This window comes from Pelodiscus sinensis, chromosome 2 (genome assembly GCF_052426305.1).
Source record: "Pelodiscus sinensis isolate ZL-2025 chromosome 2, ASM5242630v1, whole genome shotgun sequence".
Taxonomy (NCBI): Eukaryota; Metazoa; Chordata; order Testudines; family Trionychidae; genus Pelodiscus; species Pelodiscus sinensis.
Genome location: NC_143053.1, coordinates 231,308,781 through 231,317,571, shown reverse-complemented (window position 1 = coordinate 231,317,571; position 8,791 = coordinate 231,308,781). Strand labels below are relative to the sequence as shown.

At 43.6% G+C, this 8,791-nt stretch overlaps 1 protein-coding gene across 41 annotated transcripts in view; it reads right to left on the bottom strand.

Annotated features, from left to right (window-relative positions):
* Window positions 1-981: 981 nt before the first annotated feature.
* Window positions 982-8,791, bottom strand: part of SVIL (supervillin) — a 197,412-nt gene continuing 189,602 nt past the window's right edge. For all 41 annotated transcript variants that reach the window (XM_075922624.2, XM_075922625.2, XM_075922620.2 and 38 more), the window contains 3 exons: window positions 3,252-3,373; window positions 2,062-2,217; window positions 982-1,928 (listed from right to left, as the gene is read on the bottom strand). In XM_075922624.2, the coding sequence (XP_075778739.2) occupies window positions 1,842-1,928; window positions 2,062-2,217; window positions 3,252-3,373 (365 nt within the window). In that variant the 3' untranslated portion in view covers window positions 982-1,841. The remainder of the gene's footprint in view (window positions 1,929-2,061; window positions 2,218-3,251; window positions 3,374-8,791) is intronic.

Sequence of the window (8,791 nt, the reverse complement as noted above, 5' to 3'; positions counted from 1 at the left end):
ATTCTTCACAGAGACTAGTAGCACAAGAAAATACACCATTTAAAAATCCTTTTGTTTTAATACTGCACATCAGATGAACGCAACTTAACGTACTTATGCCTGAGATGGAAGATATATACAGATTTTAGAAATTTTTAAAGGGGTGTGCTAATTTCAAACTTCTGATCTTCTAAAATACTTACAAAGCCTATTTTTTAAAAAAATATGTGGACACTTTTAGATTTGGTATGGTTTGACAGAACATACATATCACTACACCCAAGAGCTGCTTTATTTTCCTGTGATATTAGGTCAAGAAAAGCAAATTATTAAAAATGCAAAGTCACTTGGCACTAATAGGTAACAAAGGTGTTGTCCCTTTAGAAGTAGGAGATTTCCAGTGGCTACAGTCTACAAGGCAAAGTTGTCTGGATTTACAGGATGTAGTATTTGAAAAGTACAATGACAGCGCAAAGGTAACAGTCCTTACAAAAATTCTAAGTACAGAAATTGCAAATTCCTGAAAATAAAGATAAAGTTTCAAGCAATGACAGAATCTCAACCTGATTAAACGGTTGCCTGCCCATACTAATACAAATGGCCATGTTTTTGGTTCTACCACTTTAAGAATGAAAATACAGTTAACATTCAATACCATGTCAATTTTGTTTCGAGAGCTCTCTCACAACCATTCATAGTCTTGATAGGTTTTCAATTGGCCAAACATTTTACTTCAAGTATAAAGAAGGGGCAATTGAAAATAATGTTGATAGTTATATAATTGTTTCAAGAGGTAGCACTAGTTAAGACTGTTGTACAGTCTAATTTTATCTTGGTATAATCATCTTAAATTGCTCTGTATTATCTGTCACTAATCATAACACTGTACAGATCCTCTAAATGCCTCAGATTACAAATATTTCAAATGTAAATACAGTATTATGGAACATTTGTATATGATGGTATAAGGTATGTATGTATATAAATAATGAGTAGCCAGAGCACTGCTAAGGATTTATTCTGAAGCTTTTACTTTAAGCTCTTATATCATGAAAGATTGTTTTAATCTTTACAAACATGTATTAGAAACTGAGATGTTTTTATTTCTATCATTATAAAAGTAACACAGAAGACCATTCTAAACCATCTTCAATGCAGACCAATCATTTTGTATATAAACTGTACACAAAAACAAGGCACTATACATTTTTGGATATTGAAATATAAAGATTGATTTGCATAGTCTCTAAAGAAACCCATGCCATAAATACAAATGCTTTGTTCAGTTTAGCACCTGAAGCAGCACTGAGAACAATTCATTATCTATTGCAAAGAGAATCTTTTCAGAATGCATAACATATAGATGGGTTGTATAGCTAATTCAGCATAAGCAACTGCTGTTCAGCTACCTTTCTGTAGAGAGATTTTTATACACAAAGTCTTGAAAGTGAATACAATTATATTGTTAAATACATACTTGTTCTATGTGTTTATATAAATATAAATTCTTTGTAATCCACAAACTACCAAAATAACACTTTACAAAGAGAACATCTTCAGAAAACACATGGCAAGTACATCTAGCCAAAGGATTGTTGTAGGAGTAGCTTGAGAAGCTACCCTTTAAGTGCACGGGGGAACAACTTTTAAACATGTTACCCTTGGAGTTGAGACAAAGTTTCCAAAGAGTTCTCTTGCACATTTACAGTATTACACAACTCAAGGTCAGGCAGTATCTAAAAATTTATCATCTCTAATTTATCTTTTGAACACTAATTCAGAGCAATTCATTTTGCTAATTTCAAGGTGTTGAAAGTGATGATACAGATCCCTTAGGTGCTATCACTAAGTGATAACATTACTTAGAAAAGTCCTTTTGCTTTTTTCACATTAACCTGCTTCCAAGAGGGCAGTGCATTGTACTCATCTCTTGTCATCTCTAAGGCGACCTGAAATTAAGACAAATTAACACTCAGTTAGGAAAGTCATTTACTAAACTCAAAGTGCTCAGCAATCAAGTGGCGAAACTGTCAACACATGCATGTACACATGCAATGTACCCTCCCACCTGCCTCTGTTTACCTCAAAGTCTTCATCTGAAAGATAAATTTCAAGTTTCAGTGGATCAACTCCCTCAGGTAGAGGCCTAGCTAAGAGATCTGCTAGTGGATACACAGTTTTGCACAGCTTGGCTAATACATCCTCTACAAGGATTATCTGATTAGAAACTTCAGCATCCTGGAGGAGAGAGAGAGAGAGAGAGAGAAAGAAAGAGAGGAATATAAGGAAAGAGTTTAGAAACATGCTACATCAGCAATTACTCATTTTAAATACAGCCAACTACATAGCTGGTATTAGTTCTGTCCTAGCTAGGGATGGTTAGCTTGCCCCTTTATTTTAGAAGCAGACTATTCACATTGTGGGCTAACCCATTATTTGGTTGGAACAATTTGCTAGGATCAAATATTTGTATTTAACAACATGGGTTCCCTCTTCCCTAAGAAACTCCATTTCACCCATTTTTTTAATTCCTGTCACTACTTTGTAACTAAGGCAAATCACAGTAGACTCTCAGAGATAGTCAACATCCCTTCTTGGTAACAGTTTACTCTTAAAAACACTCTGAATCTGAGGATTTAAGGAGTGTCATAGATGGGCTGGTGTTAACTCCATTTCCCTGAAAAGGAAGCCAATGCAGAGAGACCCAAACAAATCCCTGTACAAAGGCACTTTTCCATATTTGTCTGGAGATTCTGATTGGAATTACATAAAAAGCATACGCTGCCTTTTTGTTCAGTTACACTGAGATTTTTCCAGGTGAATCATCCGCACTGAAGAACGTGTAGTAATATTTTTGTATGGAAGCAGACAACAGCCCAGTCTGTGGTTTCAAAGAAAATTGGAGCCTGGCTTGTACAGAGACAGAGGCAGGATGTAAGCAAGCTTTTGTGCAGGCCGGAAGTGACACCCTTATTTCATTGTACAATTTTTAGGAAGGATACAAAGTTCAAAATCTTCTAGTTCCAATTCTTAAGCCTTCAATGAATGAAACATTTACTACAATGTATGAACATCTATAACTCATTGAAAATATGTACAATGCATTTATCAATGCTATTTACTTCTTTCCAGATTCCTGAAGTGCATTATTTAGGTTAATCCTTTGGATTTGGGACTTCCCAGCACAAAATGTGCTGGCTGTTAATAACAATATCAAACAACAAAGTAGAAGAGCAGCAACAGGAAACAATTTCAAGGGAAGATTTGTTTACCATTTCTGTGATCTCAGCTATGTCTTCTCTGTGTTCCCAGCTAGGGAACATATTAGTGAAGGTCAGAGGTTCAAGACCAGCATGAATTAGGTAGGATTTGGGAGGCTTCTTTACATTTTTTCCTAAAACATTCAAAATACAAAAGAAGAGAAGATGTAAACCATGAATGATCTTGCACACACTTAGTTCTGCTATACTGCTGGGGGTTAAATTTCAGCAGGGTCTTTCATCTAGTCTTTGTTTTCACATCAGAGCAACTTTACATACAAATCCAAATATGTAGCTTACCACTGAAAAAGAACAAAACAAAATGGACTCCCCTCCTGACATGCACACGAGGGGGGAATCCCAGAACAGCAGTATGCAAAATACAAATTTGGAGACCACGATAAGAACATCTCAGCTGTCTACAAATGCCACCGAAGTGTGGTGGGAGTAGGTGGAGGTTCTGGTGGTTAGAAGCTAAAATGTACAGGTCTTTAGAAAGCAACATCAATACATGGAATTGAACCTAGATGTGCACAGGAAATCAGTGTAGTTTATGGAGCACTCATGATATGCTTCCTATGGCCAGCTGGCCCCACTGCAATTTGCTGCAGTTGGAACTTATGAAGGATCTTTGAGGGATATCCCGCACACCATACAGACCCCCATAAAAACCCTCTCTGGAGGTCAGAAAAGTAAACCCATGACATCTGCAGTTATTACACCAAGCACTCTTGGCCTGTTCAGTTCATAGCAATAAGGGACCCAGAAGTGTTTCTAGATGATCGATGTTCCTGAAGGAAATGGTGGACAAATGTCATTAAAATGGAGAGAGGCATCATTGCTAAAATAGCCTCACATCATCTTATCTGCAGCCTTGCGCAGCTCACTCTATGCCAAGTACCTCTCTCAGGTAGGCACCAAGAAAGATGGTGATGTCATGACAACTCATGGGTTAGAAGAAATGAAGACAGAGCAGATAGCAACCTCCTGTACACACTGAGCATGGTCAATGATAACAGAACCCTGCAAGAAGATGCCCTGGAGCTATTCCCAAACGTTCCAGGATCCCAGAGGACAAACAGCACCATTACAGGATCAAGAGTGAACCTGTCCATCGTTCTGTCTGGATTTAAAAATATGCAAAATCTTTTTTACCGCTCTGACCCAAAAACCACATGGGGAGCAAAGGGGTTGCAGAAATCTCAAAAGATCTGGTGTGTACATTCTAGTCTACCAAGGAATGGCATGGGAGGTCAGCTGGATCATCATCATCATTGTGAATTCCACACACAATACACATAACTCCTTGAATCTACCAACTATGTTGTTTTCATGTCTCTATCAAGTCAAAACAGATTTTCTTTTAGACAGGAGGTAAACAACATCTCTCTCTGTTGGGGTGTAAATTGAGCATTGTAAGCTAACACAACGGATACCCATAAATACATGAAGTCAAACGTTATGAAGTCAACAGGGAAAGAGCACACAGAAAAGAACAATGCAAGGGGGAAGGGAAGTGGAGGTTAAACTGGCTGAGAGTAAATAAAAATCAACTTTGGGGGTATATCTAGGAGGCATAAGAAGAGACAGCTCACTCTGTACCTAGGGAAGTAAAGAAACAGCATGTTTGCATTCATGAAAATGGGGGCTCCAGCAGCCTTTGCTGAAAATGCTGCAAAAGACTGAGTGAGAACCTTCTTTAGACCCAGTCAACTGTTAGTTAAGCTGGAACATTATGTTGCATTTCATAGGTAGCTGTTTGTTCCCAATATTCTTACTATTATTTGCATGTTGAATGTTTGATAATTGAAATTAGCCTTCCTTTATACTAAAAATACATCTAAGTGTGGTAGTAAGACGTACGATGTGGTAGTAAGCAAAATGCTAATCCTGAATTGAATTTTACAAGCAGGTTCCTTTGAGAACCTGGTAACCCTTTGATACTGGCGTGTGTCGCTGGACATCACAGGGGAATGCTTCAAAATGACTCAAAGAACAGTGTAATCTATTGTTACACTGCAAGGCAAACTAGAGCAAGAATCGTCCAGGAGAGGGGCTTTGGGTGGCTAACAGGTTGGTGGTATTAGGAAGCCTCATGCCCAGATAAACCCAAGCAAGACTCTCTCCTCCCACTAGAGACAGAAGGTAAAAAGGGGACTCTCAGTTCTAGGTACCCAGAGAACCCTCACATTCACGTACTCAATTATGCAAATTGTGAGCATTACGTGTTTTGTTTCAGGTAAAACATTTATAGCAAATGGATTAGAAATAATTTAGTCAAATGGAGAAAAAACTAACCTAGAGAACTTTAATCTCAAATATCCCAATGAACAAATTAGCAACACGTCAGAATCCTTCAGTTAAATAATTTAGACATGACATTTATCATCTGAGTTTTTTTTTTTTTAAGTTTTAATCCTCCTGTTCTACAATCACATTGCGGAAACTGCTTGAATTGGCCATGGAATACTATCACAACTACTGGAAAATTGTTTTAGCCCAGTCTAGACAGTAAGCAACTCTGTTCAGTGATACTAGTTGGGTAGCATAGGCAGGGTTGCTTGTGTCAGATAACTCTAATAGGGTATGTCTACACTACCACCCTAGTTCGAACTAGGGTGGTAATGTAGGCAACCGGAGTTGCAAATGAAGCCCGGGATTTGAATTTCCTGGGCTTCATTTGCATGTTGCCGGGCGCTGCCATTTTTAAATGTCCGCTAGTTTGGACTCCGTGCCTGCAGCTACACGCGGCACAAACTAGGTAGTTCGGAATAGGAAGCCTAGTCCGAACTACCTAGTTCGTGCCGCGTGTAGCCGCGGGCACGGAGTCCGAACTAGCGGACATTTAAAAATGGCGGCGCCCGGCAACATGCAAATGAAGCCCGGGAAATTCAAATCCCGGGCTTCATTTGCAACTCCGGTTGCCTACATTACCACCCTAGTTCGAACTAGGGTGGTAGTGTAGACATACCTATACAGACTTAATCATCTGGTAGGACAACACTGATTGGAGAAAACATTTTCATCATTTTTGTTAATGAAGTAAACTCCACCCTCTACTCAAGCTGATTTGCATCTCAAGAATACAAATGGCAAAACACTCTCTCTCTCTCTCCTATGCTGGAACGCAGGGCTCCAAAGCAGTCTGCTGATTTAGCAAAGCTTCAGAAAGTTTCAAGAAAATCCAATGAGTTAGATTAGGGGGATGCATCCACTGCTTGCTATGCTCACCCTCAGGCCACAATCCGGCTGTGGTGGACACTCTTCCTATTCATGCCACAGCACGAGGGAAGTGGGGGAGGAGCTGCCACCAGGCCTTTCTGTGGCTAGTTGGGGATTGGACCATGGGGCCTGCTCCAAGATCAGGGCTAGGGTTGCCAGGTGTCTAGTATTCTACCAGACAGTCCGGTTTTTGCACCCTCAGTCCAGTAAAAATAATTCAGAAAATACCAGACGTGCAATGTCCGGTATTTTCTGTTTTTCCAGCTGGGCACTGGACAGAAGCCTCGCGGGGGGAGTGGCTGGGAGGCGGGGCTGCGATCGGTGCGGGGAGCCCTCAGCTGATTGTGTCTGAGGAGGAGTGACACCATGTGGAGGAGGAGAAGCCCTGTCCCTGCTCCTGAGCGCTGTTCAAGCGAGTTGTGGCGCCGTACTGCAGGAGAGAAGCCCGCAGGTGCTTTGTAGTTGAGTTTAGGTGCCTTCCATGGGCTCTCAGCCAAAACTGATCTGGGGGTGAGGGTGGGGGGACTTGTCTTCAGGTCCTGTGCCGGTCCCAGGCTTAGCCTCCTGCTGCTCCCATTAGCTGGAATCTGGCCAATGGGAGTGCAGAAAAGCCTCCAGACAGTGTGCTGGTGTGCTGCTGTTCCCCCAGCCTGGGAGAGGGCGTGCTTCTTCCCCATACAACAAGGCTCAGGGCTCTGTCTCCACCCTTCCGCTCCAGCAGCAGGAAGCCAGCACTGTTGCTTTAACCCCATGGGGGAGGAGGGATGGCGAGGCTGCAGTGCCAGGCCAAGGGGGCCTGGGCTGCCCAGGTCAGCGCTGCTGGGTGCCTCCTCACCCGCCTTGCAGAAGTGCTGCTTGCTGCTGCAGCCCTACGCATGGCTGGGTGGGAGGGAGCCAGTCTGGGCTTAGAAGACGGGCTGGGCTCATGTCTCACCGGGGTAGCTTGACATGGGGCTCAGAGCACAGCCACTCAGGGCGTGGCATTGGATGGGGTGGCTAGGCATGCAGGGCACCTCGCCCTGTGCCTGGTGCTTCTCCTGAGCTTCTTGGCCCAGCCACCTGTGAGCACCAAGAACAACAGTGGTGCAAACAAGCGGCCCTGGGAGCCTCCACTCCCACGCCCAGGGACTTGCACCAACTGAACCAGCCCTTGGGGACAGGTCACCCAAAAGGCTGTGGCCAGAGCTGAGTGTGCAGGATGCCTGGGAGGCAGAATCTGCACAGGCTGGGCTGCCAGGCGGTTTTGCTGGTCCCCGAACACATCTGAGGCAGGGAGCCGGTGCGAGGGTAGAGCCTGTGGATGCAGATGATGTAGGATGTCATTCTGTTGTCCTATAGGAAAATGTTATATATAAAAGAGGGACAGAGGGGTGTGCACAAAAGAAGCAACTTTTTGGAGTGTTGTTTGGAATATTTAAGCTGTTATCCAAGAATGCAAATCAAAGTAGGGACGTTAGATATCGTATATCTAGTGTGATGTTACATATTGTGTATCTGCATACAGAGGCAGCAGCACGGGGGTGGGGAGGCAGGTGGGAGGCGTTCTGCCAGGGGAGCAAGTTTAAAAACCAGCTCCTTGTGCAGACAGGCTCTGCCTGACGCACCCTGCGCTGCTGCCTGCAGACCAGCCTCTCTCTGTGGCAAACCTGGGCCACCATGGACAAAGGTGGATTCACGGCAGCCTCCCCTGTGTTCCCCTCCACCCAGTGCTGCTGCCTTTGACAGAGGAAGCAGCGGGGGGGGGGGGGGGGGGGGGGGGGGGAGGGGGGAGGGGAGAGGAGTGGCAAGCAGCACCGTGGAGCTGATGCTGGGTGAAGCGGCTTTTAAACTAGTTCCACCCAGCACTAGCTCTTGCCTGCCGCCTCTGTAGGATGCACCAAGGGAGGGGATGCAGGCAGGGGGGGGGGGGGGGGGGGCGCGAATCCACAGTCAGCACACATGGGGAGCTTGCTTGAAAGCTGGCTCCCTGCATGTATCTGCTCCAGCCTACCCCCTTCACCCTCTGCACTGCTGCCTCTCTATTGAGGGGGGCGGGGGTGGAGTGGGGGGGGGGGGGGAAGACAGATCAGGTGCTCGTGGGGAGCCTGCTTAAAAAGCCAGTTCTTCATGTGCATCAGCTACTTCTACCTCCTCCTTGCTGCGTCCAATAAAAGAGGTATGGGGGGGGGGGGGGGAGATACATATAGCCGACAGGATTAACTGATAATTAGGGATATCAATGTGTAGTTAACTACATGATGATATCCCTAAATTGAAGTACTTCATATAATTTTGTTGGTTGAAAGCTGGCTGTAAGCCAAAAAAGGTAGTAAAAAAACCCCAAAACACTT